The sequence below is a fragment of the Amphiura filiformis genome, chromosome 5 (assembly GCF_039555335.1).
Source record: "Amphiura filiformis chromosome 5, Afil_fr2py, whole genome shotgun sequence".
In the NCBI taxonomy this organism is placed as follows: Eukaryota; Metazoa; Echinodermata; class Ophiuroidea; order Amphilepidida; family Amphiuridae; genus Amphiura; species Amphiura filiformis.
In genome coordinates this window covers 52,037,105-52,059,159 of record NC_092632.1, presented here as the reverse complement: position 1 = coordinate 52,059,159, position 22,055 = coordinate 52,037,105, and the positions used below count along the sequence as shown (strand labels likewise).

The 22,055-nt window shown below is 34.6% G+C and overlaps 1 protein-coding gene across 1 annotated transcript in view; it reads right to left on the bottom strand.

Annotated features, from left to right (window-relative positions):
• The window catches only part of LOC140153337 (lysosome-associated membrane glycoprotein 5-like), a 42,737-nt gene extending 21,178 nt beyond the window's left edge, over positions 1-21,559 (bottom strand). The window contains exons 1-3 of the mRNA XM_072176064.1: positions 21,195-21,559; positions 3,329-3,501; positions 500-658 (exon numbers count right to left, since the gene is read on the bottom strand). Of these exons, the coding sequence (XP_072032165.1) occupies positions 500-658; positions 3,329-3,501; positions 21,195-21,255 (393 nt within the window). The 5' untranslated portion in view covers positions 21,256-21,559. The remainder of the gene's footprint in view (positions 1-499; positions 659-3,328; positions 3,502-21,194) is intronic.
• Between the last annotated feature and the right edge of the window lie 496 nt (positions 21,560-22,055).

Below are 22,055 nucleotides of genomic sequence, written 5' to 3'. Positions count from 1 at the left end.
TCACTATCTAGGAGTGCATGAATAAATTAAATGAATAAAATGCTTTGGCATGTCATTTTTCACTTGGTCAACTCAAAAGCCTTTGACTCATGGCTAAATACGCAACAGCATGAGTGTTATTCTCTGAGTAAACCTAAGAGGTCCTAAAGCCATATAATGGACGACCTTATATGAAATTGGTTAATTGTTTTCAAACCTGATTTTATGTTATATTTGTAATATCTACACATGTCCCAACTTAACCTAAAATGGATTCGCTGTGTTTGTAAGTCAACAAAGCAATTTCTGACATAAAGTCGTATTTAAATTCACACATCAAGTCCCCCATATAGCATGCAACCAAATTAGCCAGTGGGGTTTCTTTCACTTTATCGCGTTAAATGAACAGAACCCCTTCCCCACAGTTACTACTCATATTATTTCAACATTTTGGGTAAATAATAATAAAATAAAAATTTGACGGAAATCGTACATTATGGTGTTAACCCTTGATACTTACCATTCCATCTGGACCCAAAGCGGTATAAGGAATTTCAAACTTTGCTTTTAAACACAATCTCAAACATACATTTCCATCTATGTCTTCATATTTATAGTCGGCTGTAGGTAGGGGTTCTTGGGTTGTTGGAGTTTGGGTTGGAACCACTGCTGAAGTAGCCTGAGGTGAGAGTAAATTGCAAGAATCATTAAACAATAAACATTTAATAATCAGGAATATTGACGAGATAGTTTGAAATTTAATACAATTTTGAATTATTTTACACATAATGTTTGTGTGCAAAATAATTCTTGCAGATTCGGTCGCTTAGCAAAAATATCGTAAAAGTTGTATTTAATGTTCTGCAAACAGAACTAAATTACAGTACATGGCGTATGAAGCAACAGTGGCATGCGCCGCACATTGAAAGTGTGTGTGGGGGGGCAGGTTGTTCAGTTCCCCGAATGGAGTCTGATTAGGAGAAAATTTTGATGTTTTGAACGTTTTTCTCCCCGAATCCCCCGATTGACCAACAAAAGTGGGGGCTTTTGCGCACGCCACTGTAAAGCAATGTAAAATACAAAATCATGCATAACTCGCAAATGCAAAATCGTGAATATAACTTTCTGGGCAAAAATGTGCGCAAATTTGCAATTTTGAAACTTAATTTGCTACAAACATGTAAAATTTGCAGATTTTGTGTGAATTTCTAAAAAAAAAGGTGGTCGTTGGTTGTAAGCTGATGAAAAGGGGGTCATAGGGTGGCAGATTTGAATAGGGGTCTATACACATGACGCGTGCCAATATATGCGAGTGACCCCCGGGCGCCGCGAGAGCAATAATTCCTCTTAAAATTGCAACAGTTTCTCCCTCCAAATTGAAAAAAGAAATACATTCTACAATTTGAGCTTAGCGGCTTTGCCTTTGAATTTTGAAATTATAAGGAAACATTCAAAATTGCATATCTTTGGCCCTTATTTCCAAAACTTAATAACCAAATATTAAAATTTGACTTTTTATTGCCAGTTAGTGCCGAATAAAGAATCAGGATCGGGCCATATATATTTCATTTGGGTAAGAAATATATATAGTTTTGAATCCCAAACATTATAGTGCTCTACTTTCTGGAATAGAGAGTAGATGCGCCACAATATAACCAAGGTTTTATAGCTTTGTAATGCTTTGATATAACGTACAATACTTACAAAAGAGAAATCATGTAATATTTTTGTTTAGAATTGAAAAACCAAAGACAATTTGCAACACGTCTTAGAATATACATGAATTAATTTGATTTAAATTCAAGCATTAACAGTCTAAGAAATATAAACAGTCAACGTTAGTTCAGAAATAACATCATCGCTGGCGAATAGGGATAGCATTTGAAGTACTTGTAGAAATGCATTACATACGCTTATCTCGTAGGGCTGGAAATAGACCGTTGTATTTATGCATCATCAGCAAGTGAGTGAATAATCCTCTCAGAATAATTTAAAGCACCAGTCACCAGGCTTATTATCTAAAAGGTGCGTGGGTTTTCCCGGTCCCGGTCAGTAAATGTCTTTTTCCGAGTTTGGGAAATTCAACAACAGCGTGTTTTTTTTTTACGGTTGGACAATAAAATCACTATTATGTTCTGTGTGTACAGTGAAAAATGGTAGATTTTGTATTGACTCTTGTATCTAGGGTCTTTGATATTAGTCAATCAAATCTGAAATTGATCGTGTATGGGCCGCATTAAACTGAGCAGGAATAAAGACCTGGATCGTAATTCTATATAATATTCATACCATGCTGATCACTCGCACCTGTAAGATAAGTATCTTTAAAAAGAGCGGTATTGTATTCAATCTATGGTTGCAGACATACACAGGTGATGAGTGCAACCTGCTTGTAGTGCAGCGCGATATATTCAAAAATTGTTTGAACGTATTACTATGGTAGTTACTAGTAATCCGATTATTACATCACTTCGACAGCGAATAGTATGGTAGAGCCAAAAAGCTCCTCAATGAGACCCTCCATTTATAATCAAACCTGCACTGGTATAATTGAAGACCGAATTAAAAAGACTAGTCTGCGTATGACGTCCTGTCAACCAGACCAAAAATGCCATACAGCACAGGTCAGCAACCAATCATGGTGCGCCTTTGTCATGACGTCAGACGCAAACTAGTCTTTTTAATTCAGTCTTTAATAATAATGCTGGTAACTTATTCCAAATGAACGTGAAACGAATTACAACTTCTCTTTTTCTTTTATAGACGAATCCAACGAGCCAAGTCATGGTCAGGATTTGGTCGGCCATTATTGGGTCCCCGCAGCACCTAACTGGTGTTGTGACTGCCCAATTGGGTGGATTAAAGCCGCTTAAAATTCGATGTTAGATTCTTTTGTGTTGTAAACTGTCATCATTCTTTTGTCTACCCTACAAGGCCGCATCTTTTCACATTTTAGGAGCTTTGGCGGCCATTGAGGTGTAGGAATGCGTGAAATTGGATTCGTCTATAGACGTCTATAATAGACGAATCTAACGAGCCAAGTGATGGTCAGAATTCAGTCGGCCATTACTGGGTCCCGTCTCCACCAAACTGGTGTTGTTACTGCCCAATTGGGTGGATTAAATCCGCTTAAAAATTGATGTTGAATTATAATTGTGTTGTAAACTTTCATCATTCTTTTGTCTACGAGTAACACGGGTGATGGAATGCAGTTTAATATTCCCGCCAAGGCCACATCATTTCACATTTATGTGGTATAGACCAAAGGGGGGACCCAGTAATGGCTGCCATTGAGGTGTAGGAATGCGTGAAATTGGATTCGTCTATACGTGAAGCGCAAGATACGTACCTCTCCTTTTTCTGATGGTTTCGAAGTTGGTGAAAAACCAGGATCAAGAATATCTAATGCCGATTTTGGAGATTCTGTTATGTTATTGTTTTGATTAAAATCTGGAAGGTGCGGGAATTTGTCTTCGTATGCACTAGTATCATCTTCTCCTTCGATTTGGCACGTCCCTAAAGCTGTTCAATTATATAAGATATATATAAATATTAGTATGGTCTTTCTCAGAACCAAAATTGGTATATGTGTTGCGATCAAACAAAATCAGTCGGAACTCGGAAATATTGATTTTGAGATATAGCTATATACAAAGGAAATATTTCATTTTGTTTCCTGTTGTTTTGAAAATTCTTTAATTGCTCATATCTTTGGAATTGGTTGTTCAATTTCAATGGGGTTTTTCTGTAAAATCCAAATTTGTAAATCCTTTTTACTATACTATATATAAGAAACTGAAAATTTAAATTCCCGAGTTCCGACTGATTTTGCTTGATCGCATCACATAATTATAATATTTCTTCATCACTCTGGTGTTTCTGAGATGTTTGTGGATTTATGCGACACTTTTGCGATATTTTTTTAAGTTTAATTTATTAACGTGCGTGTGTTATACATACATTGAACACAATTTTATCGTGTTTATGCGTCAATATAAACATCTCAAAAAAAGTAACTAACCCCTCTTAAATAATGGCTATTATTCAAAAAGGGGCTATTGTATTACAGATCTGTAAAATGCGTTGGAAGCATAAGTTATTTCTGCGCATTTGCATTTGATACGATAAATAAAACAATAAAACACTGGACAATTTAATGTAGTGAAGTCTAGATTTGAAAGTTGCACTTATATACAAATTTTAACAGTACAAAAACACTCAGATATCATTACACAGATTTCCTTCCATTACACTGAATACAAAATCAATACAATTTACTGCAACTTTCAAATCTTGGGTTACATTGATTTAAATATAAGCTGTGACGTCAATATGAGGTTTCAAAATATGCAGAAATACATTCGGCTTCCAACGCATTTTACAGATTTGTAATACAATCCGTTTTTGAATAATGGTCATTATTTAAGGGGGGTTAGTTACTTTTTTTGAGATGTTTATTAACACACAGAGGATGATTTAAGCACTTCCCACCACGCCACTGTGTTGACTTGCGGTTAGCACAGCTGTGTGAGTGAACATGACACGACTGCTCGCACATAGCATTGACGGCCATGGTTAAATTTGAATTTGGACTGATATATTTACAATAAAAACGCATTCACAATGCTGGTCGATTTCACATTTTATGTTACCTATAGAAGGTGTGAATTATCCTTCATGCATACATCACTTTAGATCTGAAATCGACCAACTAATAATGACACACGCACAATTCTTAAACAACATCTTTTGCACAGAGTTCAATGGGATTTGAAAAGTAAAGTGGCAGTTGAAACTCTGGTGATAACACGTTTGCAGTGCATGATGGGGCTTCCTTAAATCATCCTCTGATTAACACATGTATTAACGCTTCTGTTAATCAAGTGTTTTAACATTTCAGGTCACAGAAGTGCATATTATAGTGTTAAAATTGATGTTGTTCAAATTGGTGTGCATTATTTAGTGTTATTCTCAAAAATGTAATATATGTCAAAACATGTTTTTGCAGCGTATATATCTTGCACTCGAGAGGCCATGTCGGATTTTCAATCAGAAGAAATCACATTGAAAATCAATACAGAGATGGGACACAAGAAATGCATATAGCGTGCTATGCTTTTAATTTGTACTTCATTATATAGTGTAATAATTAACTATTATTGGAAAAACCATATTATTGGATTGTATTACAATAGTGTAACATGATGCTGTACTTTGCATTTGGCATTTAAAGCAGTGGTACAAGAAAAGCAATAAAAATGACCTTAAAAGCAGTATCGGATTTAACGCGTGACAATGCTGATAACAATTTAGTGTAATTTATTAACAAAATATTATACAATTTCAATTAACGATACTGCTTCATGAAATGTATCGTTGTTTGAAAACATGAAGTGAAATATTGTTATGCATTAGGCCTATATAATATTTTTGAGGAAGACTATATACGATTATTCGAGAACTTGATCAATACTGATTCGTTAAACATTGTTGGCATTAGGCTTCAGTATTATGTGACGTTTTGAGCAAACTACGATTATTCGAAGAATGGGTCAATGCAATACTGACAGTCAGAATTAATAGGTACATTTTCTGGACACGTGACACCCATGGGCGCAGACATATTAGCATTATGGAATGTGACCCCGAGCACAGCGGGTGTTCTTCCAATGTATTTGAATAGGAAGAATTTCTCCTTTGATGCAAAATAAGTTACTTGTCGCAAGTTGATAATATTATGGTAAGAGTTTCCGTAGATAAATATTTTTTTCCGTAGATAGATATTTTTGAAATTACGTTTTGATGATATTGTGAAGAAATTAAGATAACATAATATTTAATAAATTTGCAATGCACAAATTTCTATCAAAATTGCAGTCAAAAATACTATTCCAATTCAAAATTACTAAGACTTGAATAGCGAGGTCACCGCCGAGGGTCAGAGATCAGGCTCGAGGTTACACTCACATTGATACGCATTGGGGGTCACGTGTCCAGAAAATTTTCCCGTGAAAATTTACCTATTAATGTTGACTGACTGATTACTCTGATTAAATAATGGCGTACATGTCAACATTTCCATTTAGATAGATATAGATTTAAAAAAACCCAAGTTTTTATGATATACCATTTACTATTGACCCTGTATAAATCGGTAGGCCTATACCTTATGCAATAAAAAAAAAATGCTGCAAAAGTAATTCTTATCGCAAAAAATATTAGTATTATGCATGTGCATGCACTTTTTGTCATTCAGTAATGGGTAGGCTAATTGTCTATAAATAAAACCAAAGTATATGCCTCTAAAAGAGATCACGGAAGAAATCAAAATGTTCTCTATGGATTCAGCTCAAAAGGAAAATGTCTTAAATTTCTCACTTGGTTAAATATTTTACGCGTTACAGTCATCGTAGTAATCTGAGTTTGAGTAGGTACTATACATCATGTCTTGCTTCATAGGAACATCAATACACTGAATCCCATGCTGCTCGTTTTGTACTTGCATAATTCGACATGCTGAGTGCCAGAAGTGGGTAAGTGCAATAGTTGCCCTGTGAACATTTAGCAATTTACACATTAAAGGGGCATTTCGTGATCCACAGCCTCATCCCCCCACTTTTCTCAAAAAAAGTTGAGATTTTTATATCACTGGAAACCTCTGGCTATATAATGTTTATGTACAAAAGATTTCTTGCAGATTAATTCGTTTAGCAAAGATATCGTGAAATTTGAATTTCGTTCTGGTGCACCAGAACGAAATTACAACGCATTGTCTATGGAGCAGTGTAATACATATAATCATGCATAACTCGCATACGTAAAATCGGAATCAACTGAAATTTTGGGAATAGGTTTTTTTCGTGGATATTTAATGAAAAATGACCTAAATAGAGGATGCTAGGATCACGAAATACTCCTTTAAACAAATCAATCATTCTATAAGACCTTTTAGTTTGGGTCCCAAATTTTATAAGATCGGACTGATAGTAGATATTTAGAGAAACGTGGAAAATGCTATTACATTATGACGATGGGTTTGAAACCCAGTCAAAACAGAATGAAAATTTGTATGCCCTTTATATAACCATACACGAGTCCTTTGGTACCAAATGATGTGCATATCGATACTCAATATATTTACTCAACACTGAGTAATAGAATGTACCGCTAGAATGTACCTCATTCCTTTATAATGAACCACTTGTCTTGAATCACTGAAATTTCAGTGAAGTAATTGGATTCCTTGCCCCTATAATATACATAACTTTTGTTACCAGTGTGTAGTTATTTTTTGGGAAAAATGCAAAATTACTCACAAAATGTATCAGGGGTGTAGTACCACCTTAAATTTGTCAATTCAAATAATAGTTTTCTCTTTTTCCCACTCAAATTATTTGAATATATGGTTGATGTATACTATAGCGTTATCTGGGTTAAGGGTTGGTGGTGATGCAATGTGCGGCACATGGAGTATGGCCCAGAAAACCCGCAACATTTTACTTGCAGAGCTTCTGATTTTAATAATTTAGAACCACTATACTGCTGATAATAACGCAAATGGTTATATTTTCTGGCTGGTGTGATGTGAGAGCTACTACTTTGTTGCAAAAATATCCAAAAAAATCCCAAAAACATGGACCCTACGTTTAAGTATACGACTGTCATTGCATCACCGCCATTCCGTCATTTTTGGTGTCGTATATGCCCTATACCACCTTTGACAATTATTGTCTTTGGTAGAAATATCGTGGATGATTTCCCATGATGTGCCAAATATCAACGATTTACTGAAAACCGATTAGAATGGTTCCAGGCATGCCAAATAAACCACAAAACTGGACATTGAAAATGATATTCATCTTTGGATACATCATATTTGCAGAGTTTGATTCTGGATGCTCTGGGTGCTAACCATAACCTTCAACATAAAAAATCCTAGTTTTGAGATATTTTCTCAAAATATTTAGAGCTATCTAAAAAACCACTGAACCAATACTAGGCTTATTTGTACTCATTTTCTTGCATTTTTCATGCTGATTCCAAATATGGTAATGAAAAATTAAAATTCTGAAATTTTTGAAATTTTGAATTTTTTTATTTGTCGTCTGCAGTCGACACCCGCGTGGAGAGAGTTAAATCGGAAGCTCTGTTCTCGGTTTTCTGGGACACAATGTACAGTGGCGTCCGAGGTAGCAATTATGTTTTTTAAAAAAAGAGCTCTTATATTTCATCCCATCCTATGGTTTTTTATCAAAAGAGTAATATAATGCTCTACTTCATATGAGCTTGTAATAAGAGCATACTATGCATTGATTTATACAAAATATATAAACTCCATTATCATACACTAGGATTCACAACATACTCATCTATCAAGGGCGCAGTTCTTTAACCCCAATACATTTGTACATTCATTGAATGACCTTTAAAAATTTGGGTACTTAAACTCATCCTCTGCAACTTGAGGTCAAATTTTGCACTATGATTGTTTAATTGAGGCTATTGAACTATGCCATTGGGATGAGGCCATTGTGGTCCATAGTGATAGGCTTGGTTATTTTTAGATGCAATGATTACATCGTACAGCTACAAGAAATTAGAAATGGGGTGTTTTTTTCCAGATTTTGGCGACATATTTTGAATTCATATTCGATTCAACACTGCACGCATTAGTATGTCATCTAAGCATGTCATTGCAATGTCATAGCATTCTTTTACTTTGGTTGAAACATAATTTATCTAAATTGATTGATGAGTGTGTGTAATAAAATTAGGCAAGTGGGAAATGGAGCTCTTGTGAACGGTATCAAATATCAACGAAAGAAAAACACCACGTCGAGGTGTCAGCCATTTTGAAATGAATTGTGCTATAAGGTTTATTAAAATATGCTAAACTTTTACCAGCTTTTTCGCAAGGAATTTAATTAGTACTTTGTCATAATAGTATATAAATTATATAAATATATAAATTATTCATGTAATTATAACTCTAATGCAATACGTATTAACATGTGTATATGTTATGAATAAATAACATTATTATCAAATTAACAAGCTTCCACATGAACCAACTATTAAGCCAATACATAATTAAAAAATCATTATGTGCTAGTTTACACAGTGGGAAAGTGATTTTAATATGTACAAATCGCCACGAAGCATAAAAAATTCATCGCTGTTTCCCCAGGGTGTTTTTTGTTATCATGTTTTACCAAATTAATGCTATTATTGTAAAGGATAGGCCTAATGCACTTTCTCAACTTCTCATGCAATCATTTTCTGTAGGCCTATACATGTATGAAAAGAAGAAAAACAAACAAGGAAGACAAAAGGAGGAGGGAAAAGGAGAATGGGAAATATAGTAAAAGAGAAAATAGTATGAGAAAGAAAGAAGGAGGAAGCACAAAAAGGCAACGATATATAACCAATGCCAATTCACCTCAACCGCTATCTCTATACTTATATCCATGGCAATGTTTAAAAGAATTGTCTGACGACGCCCAGGTTAGGTATATTTGTTAGTAGGCCTACTTATTGATATTTGATTGTGTTATTTGGAGACTAATCCAGAATCCAGAAACTTAGTTTGGTACTCAGAAATGCACATTTCATAAGTAAATTAGACCTTCCTGATCTAGGCTTTTAAGATCGCGAGTAAAAAGATTTTCCTGAACTAGGCACATCTTTTATCATGGTCAGAAATGCAAAGATCACAAGTAAAGTAGGTTTTCCTGAACAAGGCACATCATTTACCAAGGTCAGAAATGCAAAGAGCACGAGTAAAGTAGGTTTTCCTGAACAAGGCACATCATTTATCAAGGTCAGAAATGCAAAGATCACGAGTAAAGTAGACTTTCCTGAACAAGACACATCTTTTATCATGGTCAGAAATGCAAAGATCACGAGTAAAGCAGGTTTTCCTGAAGAAGGCACATCTTTTATCATGGTCAGAAATGCAAAGATCACGAGTAAAGCAGGTTTTCCTGAACAAGGCACATCATTTATCATGGTCAGAAATGCAAAGATCACGAGTAAAGTAGGTTTTCCTGAATAAGGCACATCAATTATCAAGGTCAGAAATGCAAAGATCACGAGTAAAGTAGACTTTCCTGAACAAGGCACATCAATTATCAAGGTCAGAAATGCAAAGATCACGAGTAAAGTAGACTTTCCTGAACAAGGCACATCATTTATCATGGTCAGAAATGCAAAGATCACGAGTAAAGTAGGTTTTCCTGAACTAGGCACATTAATTATCAAGGTCAGAAATGCAAAGATCACGAGTAAAGTAGACTTTCCTGAACAAGACACATCTTTTATCATGGTCAGAAATGCAAAGATCACGAGTAAAGCAGGTTTTCCTGAACAAGGCACATCATTTATCATGGTCAGAAATGCAAAGATCACAAGTAAAGTAGGTTTTCCTGAACAAGGCACATCATTTATCATGGTCAGAAATGCAAAGATCACGAGTAAAGTAGGTTTTCCTGAATAAGGCACATCAATTATCAAGGTCAGAAATGCAAAGATCACGAGTAAAGTAGACTTTCCTGAACAAGGCACATCAATTATCAAGGTCAGAAATGCAAAGATCACGAGTAAAGTAGACTTTCCTGAACAAGGCACATCATTTATCATGGTCAGAAATGCAAAGATCACGAGTAAAGTAGGTTTTCCTGAACTAGGCACATCAATTATCAAGGTCAGAAATGCAAAGATCACGAGTAAAGTAGACTTTCCTGAACAAGACACATCTTTTATCATGGTCAGAAATGCAAAGATCACGAGTAAAGCAGGTTTTCCTGAACAAGGCCCATCATTTATCATGGTCAGAAATGCAAAGATCACAAGTAAAGTAGGTTTTCCTGAACAAGGCACATCATTTACCAAGGTCAGAAATGCAAAGAGCACGAGTAAAGTAGGTTTTCCTGAACTATAGGCACATCAATTATCAAGGTCAGAAATGCAAAGATCACGAGTAAAGTAGGTTTTCCTGAACAAGGCACATCAATTATCAAGGTCAGAAATGCAAAGATCACGAGTAAAGTAGGTTTTCCTGAACTAGGCACATCAATTATCAAGGTCAGAAATGCAAAGATCACGAGTAAAGTAGGTTTTCCTGAACAAGGCACATCATTTATCATGGTCAGAAATGCAAAGATCACGAGTAAAGTAGGTTTTCCTGAACTAGGCACATCAATTATCAAGGTCAGAAATGCAAAGATCACGAGTAAAGTAGGTTTTCCTGAACAAGGCACATCAATTATCAAGGTCAGAAATGCAAAGATCACGAGTAAAGTAGACTTTCCTGAACAAGACACATCTTTTATCATGGTCAGAAATGCAAAGATCACGAGTAAAGCAGGTTTTTCTGAACAAGGCACATCATTTATCATGGTCAGAAATGCAAAGATCACGTGTAAAGTAGGTTTTCCTGAACTAGGCACATCAATTATCAAGGTCAGAAATGCAAAGATCACGAGTAAAGTAGGTTTTCCTGAACAAGGCACATCATTTATCAAGGTCAGAAATGCAAAGATCACGAGTAAAGTAAACTTTCCTGAACCAGGCACATCATTTATTAAGGTACTCAGAAGTGCAAAGATCACGAGTAAAGTAGATCTTCCTGAACCAGTCAAAATATTTATTAAGGTACTCAGGAATGCAAAGATCACGAGTATAAAGTAGATTTTCCTGAACCAGGCATATCATTTATTAAGGTGCTCAGAATGCAAAGATCACGAGTAAAGTAGACTTTCCTGAACCAGGCACATAATTTATTAAGATACTTAGAAATACAAAGATCACAAGTAAAGTGGACTTTCCTCAACCAGGCACATCATTTATTATCATCAGAAAATAATTACAGAAAGTAAAAAGCAGAATCGCAAGGCACGTCATTAATTTATCAAGGTCAGAAATGCAAAGATCACAAAAGTAGATTTTCCTGAACCATCCACATTATTTATTCAGGTACGGTCCTCATAAATCAAAGATCACGAGTAAAGTAGATTTTCCTGAACCAGGTACACCATTTATTAAGGTACTCAGAAATGCAAAGATCACGAGTAAAGTCGATCTTCCTGAACCAGGCATGTCATTTATTCAGGTACGGTACTCGGAAATCAAAGATCACGAGTAAAGTAGACTTTCCTGAACCAGGCACGTCATTTATTAAGGCCCACAGAAATGCAAAGATCACGAGTAAAGTAGACTTTCCTGAACCATGCACGTCATTTATTAAGGCACACAGAAATGCAAAGATCACGAGTAAAGTAGACTTTCCTGAACCAGGCATGTCATTTATTAAGGCACACAGAAATGCAAAGATCACGAGTAAAGTAGACTTTCCTGAACCAGGCACGTCATTTATTAAGGCACACAGAAATGCAAAGATCACGAGTAAAGTATAGTTTCCTGAACCAGGCATATCATTTATTAAGGCACACAGAAATGCAAAGATCACGAGTAAAGTAGACTTTCCTGAACCAGGCACGTCATTTATTAAGGCCCACAGAAATACAAAGATCACGAGTAAAGTATAGTTTCCTGAACCAGGCATATCATTTATTAAGGCACACAGAAATGCAAAGATCACGAGTAAAGTAGACTTTCCTGAACCAGGCACGTCATTTTATTTAGGTAACCCAGAATGCACGTATCACAAGTATAGTGGGCTTTCCTGAACCAGGCACGTCATTTATTAAGGTACGGTACTTAGAAGTCAAAGATCAAGGGTAACGTGGAATTTCCTGAACCATGCATATAATTAAATAAGGAATGTAGAAATGCAAATATCACGAGTAAAATATACTTTCCTGAACCAGAACCAGGTATATCATTTATTAAGGTACTCAGGAATGCAAAGATCACGAGTATAAAGTAGATTTTCCTGAATCAGGCACATCATTTATTAAGGTACTCAGAATGCAAATATCACAAGTGTGGACTTTCCTGAAACAGGCACATTAATTATTAAGGTACCCGGTACTCAGAATACAAAGATAACAAGTAAATAAAGTAGACTTTCCTGAACCAGTCACCTATTTAGATACTCAGAAATACGAAGATCACAAATAAAGTGGACTTTCTTGAAGCATTTATTATCATCATCAGAAAGTAAATGTATATCAAACAGTGGACACCGTTGTTGCAGAATCACAAGGATAATGTAGTGTATTAAACTATGTTTCATTGAAAAAGGCTGAACTCATGTAAGTGGGGCTATGTGCAGTATATAGGCCTACTTTAATAACATTGTATAAATCGAATTATTGGTAATTGCCATTTTTCATTTAAATAAAACATTCAATTCGTGCCCACGTGAAGGAATCACCAGAGTTAATTAAAGCTTCTTTAAAGGTCAAGCATGGCCAATGTGAGTCATGAATTGCAGCAAGGATTATTCATTTTAACGTAAATGAACCTGCATGTACGTACATGTATAGATTGAACTATATATTTATTAAAATATCTATTTAATGTGTTGTCATGCATGCTCTCATTGCTTCGAAATTTATAACAGCTAATATATCAATAATTGTACTTCAAAATCGTGGCTACAAGCTGAATCCTTATTAACATGCGGAAGCACGAATCCACTTCTTCCCATCAAGTGTCTTGTTGTCTTTATTTAAACTGAAACTTCACTATAGATTGCTCGTGTTGGCATTTAAACGCATTTTATGATAGATAATAATGAAACTGTATTCATTTTCTTTTGATGCGTTATATCAAATTGTTAATATTTCTTGACTCATCTGCCATATAGAAATAATTCGGTGAATCACTAAAAACCATAAAGATTCATGAAATACTATAATGAGCTGCGTAGGTAACCCCGAAAGATAATTTCCAAAACGTTTGTCACATTGGCCGCATTACACTTTACCAATGCTATTTTCATTGCATTGGGTTATTCAAATGTATAAACTCCGATCATGAAAGACATTTTCTTTAAAATCCCACACAGGGGGTGTAGATTTAAATGTAGTACATATTACAGGTAACATCATTTGTAATTCACACTCATTGTGTGGGACATTTAGGTCATGTCTTCCACAGAGTGTGTATGGAATAGCATGCAAAGAAGGTAATGGCGACGAAAAAAGAAAACCCTGTTCTACGGACCCGACCGACCCAGATTTTGAACAAATTGAGGGAAAAATATTCCTGTACAAATGAATGCCGACCCAATTTTCGGATTTTATTTCATTTTCTCAAATTGCAAATTATTTACAAATTTTTGGTTATTTGGGTCATTTCAAAACAACAAAAAAAAACCCCGTTTTTTTTTCGTCGCCTAAAAGAAGATTTATGACCTTCCCCTTTAAAGTATAATAATATACCTTCCCCTTTAAAATATAATAATATTAATAGGCCTATATAAAATATTATTAGCATCTCCACAGACCATTAAGAGAATAGAAATGCAGGCGGTAATTTACGTTAAAATAGAGCACAAAGTTTTAACAGACAGTGTTAATTAGGCCTATATAGGCCTACATTTGTTGAAAGTCTACCCAATTGCAAACAGAAAGCTACCCAATTAATGTGGGCTATATTTTGGTGTTTTTAGAAACAAGATTTGATCAAGGCCTGCAATATTGAAATATGGGTGTCATGTTTCTAAATTAAAAAAAATAATGTGTCCAAATATTTAGACAATATGTCGTATCATAGTGATGTTCTGCTAACCCCAAAACACATGAAAAGAGCTTCGAGTGCTTGTATACTTTTCTATACGATACACAATGTACAATCATATAAATTCTCAGCATTTTCATTAATTATATAACATTTTATCAAAAAAAGGTTGCACACCTGAGCGTAATGAAAATAAATGATAAATTCTGTATGGTGTTTTTAATCAGAACTGACGTTGCACAGGCCTTTTTTCAAATGTCTATTTCTGCGTTCTAATAAGTGTAATGAAGGTAACATTATACATCGTATAGAGCTTGAGGCTTTCAAAATATACGCATGATTATTTTAAATTCACAGGACAAAGCAGTGTCCTTGCAAAGTAAATGCCTGTCGCTTTTAATTGTACTGGCAAAATAAATCTAGGCGATTTTGGAAGAGGTTGCCTTTAAAAGATATCACCATTTGAATTTGGATTTGGAAGATACCTTCTCTTAAATAACAGTATTGCGAACCACCAGCATACATAACTCGATGTAGAGAGTCTTTCCTATTCAGAGGAAATATTGCAATTACACACCTTATTGCCTTTTAACAATAACCATTGACACTAGCACATATCAGAGAAGATGTAAGAAAAGGATGGAGAACAGAATTATATCCTTGAGATAATCCCGTAGGTAATCCTGTTGCACCTATCATAGTCCTTTATTCTCAAGTGGTGGGTTAACCAACAGTTAACAATGAGAGTAAATTCCTGAACCTAGTTCAGTTGGGGATGATTTGAAGTGACTGCCAATTATGACCATTTGATATTTAATACCAGCAATGTGAAAAAAAGAAAGAAATAATGTAGTGCCAAAATAATGTACCCTTTTACGGAAGGAGCAAAGTTTAACAAGTTATAACTCCGCTACTGAAGTACGAATGTCAGCGGCGAATGTCAGGTTATTATTTCCCAGTCTTTAAAAAAAATTGCAGGCAGAGGTGGGAATCGATCTCGGTACCTCCCGGTTAAACAGCACTGTGAAAGACCACTAGACCAACTAAATATCTGTTGTGAGATGTGTGACATTAATCTTTGATATTGCTTAATGGAACAAATCGCGGAATTAAATCAGTAATAAAAGAAATAGATTCTTATATAGCGGTCAAATTAGATAAAAGGGGAAATATTTGTCCCTGCTCGAAAGAAAATATAGGTTAGAAAATTATCAAATAAATTTAAATTACAAATTGAGATTTTATATTTCTTTCTTTCACGAGGCGACATTATCACAGACAAACACTGTATAAGCTAAAAACTCGACGCTCGTCACTAGATGCTGTCATTTAGCTCAATGCATGGTAGAGCATCAGACTGCTGATATCAATATCGTTGGTTCGAGTCCTCCTGCCAGCAATGGTTATATTTATGATTTTAATGCTACGCTAAAATTTGTTCAATTTTTTTCGTTTATTTATTTATTTATTTATTTATTTATTTATTTGTTTTTGTTTATTTATGTAAATAATTTGATATATTTGAAAGAGGTATTTGAGCAATTTTATAATCCTATGGGGTTATTTTGAACCCCACTCCTCCCAACTTGCCAAATGCACAACACCTATGAGTTTGCATCATACATGTCATCATTAGTCACGATTATGCACTTTCAGTTTCCCACGCGTTTGAACGGGAATTGGATTGCGTACTTTTTCGATGTCTAGTGAGCAAATTTTTTCATTATTTTGAGAAAATGATGTCAAATTTTCTATTCTATATTGTTTGGTAATAATGTCTTTTGCCAATAGTATGTTTAAAGTTGTAATTTTGTGTTTTTGATCGCAAAGATCGGATATTTTCGTTCCCGATTCGAATTCTGAACCCTTCGCAAGGGTGTCGATTTCGGCAGAACTTTGACGATAATTTTGCCTTTTTGGACACTTAAATGCTTTCGATCCTTAATTTTGTTTCAACCGAGTCTTAAATTATCAAGCACAATACAGTTGGTACCACATTTATATACATTGATGAAATTTTAAAGATTTTTTTTCAAGTTTCTAACCGGCGCAAATCGTTAAGTGTGTATTTCCCATTGACATCCAAAATGGCGTAAGCCAGTCCTCAATATACATAGGTAGTAGGTACGGCGTATATAGGACTGGCAAGCGAGTCTATGTCATCATCATAAAAATTTGAAATTCAGGTCCCACAAAAATACAGTAATTGTGCAAAGAGGACATAAATAATTTCTTTCTGCAACCATAATGGGCCGCAATATATCACTAACCGCATAGTCCGAGGCAAGGTTCATTATTGTCAGGGTTAGGGTCTTAGGGTTAGGGTCTTATGGTTAGGGTTAGGGGTTAGGGGTTAGGGTTAGGGGTTAGGTTTAGGGTTAGGGTTAGGGGTTAGGGTTAGGGTTAGGGTAAGGGTTAGGGTTAGGGTTAGGGCAGAGAAGATGATGAAAGAGGAGGTCGCTCGCTGCCCACATCAAATAAATAATGTGTGCATCCGCCTATTGGAAACAATGATCTAATCCGATTGATCAACTAATACGATAAGTGGCTTTGCGAGTCACGACTGTCTAGCTCTAAACGACGCATGCCCGGATATCAATTTGTTACGTCAGTTGACCGCGAAATATAATTTCTGTATTGTTTGGCATGACTGCCTGCTAAGTTTGACCCGAGATCCCTGTGAAAAAGACCCGCATTTTGGATCCAAATAGCATTTTTGGACACGTTTGGACACAAAACGGGAGTATATGGAGAAACTGACACGAGTTTGAATTACTGATTACACTGGTTTTATGTTTCCGTAAACTGCCGCAAATATTCAAATAGTTATCATTTAAATTTCTTTTCCTTTGACCTTATATTAATTTGACTGGAAAATTAATTATGCTTGACTTTCCATAACTTAACAATTTTTTTGATTTTTTTAATGGGAGTTGCAATATATATAATGCTTAATAAACAAAAAAAGCATGATTTGACTGCAAAATTGGGACTTTAACGATGTACTTCCGTGTGTGGAATATTTCCTCCACTGGAGAGAACTACCAAATCAGACGAGCGTGTGGCGGATGAACAGATTACCACAAAGGAAGTTTCAAGTGGTGTTTTAAGTACCCCAAACAAAGAAAAGTGAATAGAGGTTAACTGTGGGTAATCGGATTATATGTTCGAGCGATCTCCTCTTTTCTCATCTTCTCTGGTTAGGGTTAGGGATTAGGGTTAGGGTTAGGATTATATTCGTATTTATTATACTACTGTCTGTTCAATTAGCTTAGATTCTTGTATTTTAGGATATTTGAAAAAATAAAACATTGTGGTCAAAGTCATCAAAGAAAAGTGTTAGCACAGCCTTAGACCCAACGTGATTTATACTTTTCAAATTCCTAAGTTCAATTTGAAACCCCATTTCTTTTCAATTTTGGTCTTTTCCCGCGATATTTTTATAAAAAGCCGAAGAACGTCGGGCACCATAAACTTTTTTGAATCAATCCATTTAGTGCAATGGGGACGAATGTCATAATAATTAGATGCGCTGAGATAGTATTTATTCGACCATCCGCATCAGGAAGTATTGTCCAGCTAAATAGCTATATTTGCCAGTAGGCCTAAACCCCACTATTGAAACATTTTTATCTTTTTAAAAATAAATTGGGGAGGGGAGGGGTGTCTCATTGTTTTTGGTGGGACTGTCCTAGATGTGCTTTGCACCTGTTATTCCTTGCCTTTCATTGGTGCAAACTTTTATCTACTTCGGGTTTTGTTTATGTACTTTTGAATATTCATGTTCAATATATTTTGATGTTATATTATAATTATTGTATATCAGATATACCAGTGACAAAGTGTAATAAATAAAAATAAATAAATTATGTTATTATAAAATGTGAAGATGAACTAAGGTTTTCCAGAATTATAGGCCCGGCTTATATAAATACATTCCTTACGTATTAATTAATTAATTAATTAATTAATTAATTAATTAATTATTGTGTCTGTGAAGGTGTAGGCCTAGGCCTATTATAAAACTACACATTTATTTTCAATTTGTTACTCCGTTTTGTTTGTTGAATACAATCTATGCGAAGGACATTTGGAAACAAAATAACTTTTGTACAAGAAAATATTATTTAAAACAATGAGGTTACAAAAAACAAATCTTGTAAAGTATCTGAATATGTCAAGCGAATGCTGATATTCTTGGGAAGGAATGATGGTATTAAACAAAATTCAATTTACATTGTAAACCAGTTGAAATAAGAACGAAATCCATAATTTTAATATAATTGTTTAGGAAAAAAATAATGCTCAGCATAATGTTATGCATAAAACGTAATCGTGCATATAATCTCGTACAAAAACCGGTGGACTATCATCACCTATAGACCCTATCCAATAACCGGAACGGTATAAAGCTGTATAACAATTGAAATGGCAGGACATATTGGTGGACAGATTGTTTTGCTAAATTGGATAGGGTCTATGCCCTAAGTTGAGAATGGACCGTCCCACTCGATTTGTGATAAGGTCGCGAACCCTTTTGGTGGACCCAAGTAACTGCCTAAAATGAGGCAAAATTGAAAAGAAATGGGGTTTTAAATTGAACTTTGGAATTTGAAAAGTTAAAATCACATCGGGTCTAAGGCTGTGCTAACACTTTTCTTTGATGACTTTGACCAATTTTTTTAATTTTTTCAAATATCTTAAAAATACAAGAATCTAAGCTAATTGAACAGACAGTAGTAATAGTATATTGTGTGTATGCAGTTTATTCCGTAATCAATAAGTATCATAAACAAACACCTTTCTGGCACAACGAGTCATAGCACAGTCGTGTAGGCATTAGACTATGGATACAAAGGTTGTGGGTTCGAACCCCAGGTAAACCGTTATAGAATTTTATTTCTATCGATTTCTTTTTATTTTATTAAGTAAGAGGAAATAATAATGGTAATAAACTCGTGTTATATCTAGCCTCATAGGCCTATTAATTACATGTATGTACTATATATGTGTTATCGCATTGTGGCCCATTCGATTTTAGTGCAGCGTATACCGTCCAAATTTTTAAAAACCTAAACCATATGTGGGCAAATTCATTTTTTTAATAGATGCACTATCTAATTCTGCACATTATGACACCTCATTGAATGCAATGTGACCTCAAGAAGTAAAGTTACAAGCATTTGATAAGACGAAGAAATTGGGTAACTGACATACTCGCTATTCGCTATACGAAATACGCTCATTCGATCAGGCTGAGTTCACATAGTATACCCTATATGAACTCAGCCTGAACGAATGAGCGTATAAAGTAAAGAGAATACCGTATACCGTATACTTCTATGTGAACTCAGCCTTATGGTTGCAGAAAGAAATAACGCACGCCGGCAACTAGACTACTATACAAAAAATAGTATCAAATCTTTCCTGCTCAATCAATATAATACTTGCAAATAGATCATAGTTTACTAATCTAATCCTGTAATATAGACATGTTATATCACCTGTATTTGCATGTAGAGTCTATACATGGTTTGTTATGGTAGGGATTAGTGTCCGATCTCTGTAATGTAATGTAAATGAAGCATATTGATATGCAGGAAGAATCGATCAGGGCGCTATCTATTAGGGAAAGATAAACACTATTCAAAATATCAATAGACAAGAAGAAAGGGATGTAGAGATTTGTAATTGAGTCATGCATGATTTATCAGAAGGTTCTTTCCAATTCCCAAACGTAATGCGTAGAAAGCGTAAAAGGTTCACCATAAGAAACTGAAGAAGATCTCTACAAGATCGTTTTATCTTTATAAAACCGACCAAGACAAACAAAATAGCAAAATAATAATGATGATGACGATGATGATGATGGTAATAATAATAATAATAATAATAATAATAATAATAATAATAATAATAACACTAATAATAATAATATAATAATAATAATAATAATAGTAACAACAACAACGAAGAAGAATGATAGTAATTATTTTACTGGCGAATTATGAAATATAAAAATAAAATAAGATAACGGTACCGGTATGTCTTTAATGGTTTAAAACATGTCTCCAACGTATTTAGTGTTTCTTGATGTGTGAGGTGGATGTGGGGGTGTGTGGGGTTGGTTGGTAAATATGTATGAGTTTTGGTATACATGTGTAAGCCTTAATATATTCTAATAATGAATCCTTATATATTGTAAAATAACGTATTAACGGTGTAGCGGGATGTAGTAAATCGACTTTGAGCGGCGATGTACCTTGGACGATATTGGGTCACAAAAAGGTGCCCGGTGATTTTATTATGCCTGGCATTTTTGTGGTAACTGTCAATAACATTTTGTTACCCAAAACTGACAATAATTGGCATATTATACATTTTTTGTATCAGCAGAATAGATTGTAGTATTTTCAAGACATTGCCTATATAGTATTGTGTTTTTAATTATAAAATGTACAGCCACTTGTAATATAAATGCCAAATTAATTATCATGTATTAATAATAAATTATAAAGATACCTGCTAACGTTTTACAAATGTCGTAAACATGGAACTACATCACTTACCACATAACAATATAAGCATAAACGTTGACACAAGATGCCTCGTATAAATAACCATCTTCATTGCTTATTTCCACCTGCTAAAGCAAGCTTACTATGTACTCAAAAATAAAGACAATCTTTTTTCCGTTCGTGTACACCTTTTAACGATCCCTGAGCTTGACCTCGTTGCAGAAAGACGATCAATGATAAATGGTCACGTGATTAGGTTTTCTTTCTTTCACAAGATGTCTGTTCGTATCGAAGACTGTGACAACGATGGAAATTATTGATCCCGTGCATTATTTATTTGGTTCTATGCTGTGGCGCGCCGATACTGCAGTTCAGGGAGTACCGGTATATTGGCGACGACATTAGATTGCCTGCGACGGGCATGACTAACGCAATTACCTTTTGCGCATGCGTAATATAGATTACGTTGTACGTTGAAGCAGTATTTTTAACCTTAGCATTAACATCTATAATTTATATATCTTAATTCGTTTTAGCTGTATTTTATTTCACTTGATGATTTTGTCATGAATTTGATGCTTGATACGATAGCCATAACCACCTGGTGAAAAATAAATAATTAAAATCTTCACGTTTTGAATCGTGCATTTTGCTGGAGCGATATCCTCTTCCTCAGTCTTTTAAGACATTTTTATTTTTATTATCAATATCCATTTATTTTTAACTATCAGTATCCAATATCCAAGGTTTTTTTTCCCGCGTGTGCTTCATAATGATAATAATGTAAAAAAACGAAAAATGAACAAAAACAAAAAACAAATAATATCAACAATACTACTACTACCAAATGCTATTATAAGAAAAATATTATTAATGGTAATGATAATAAAACAATGATTATTGTTACGTTAT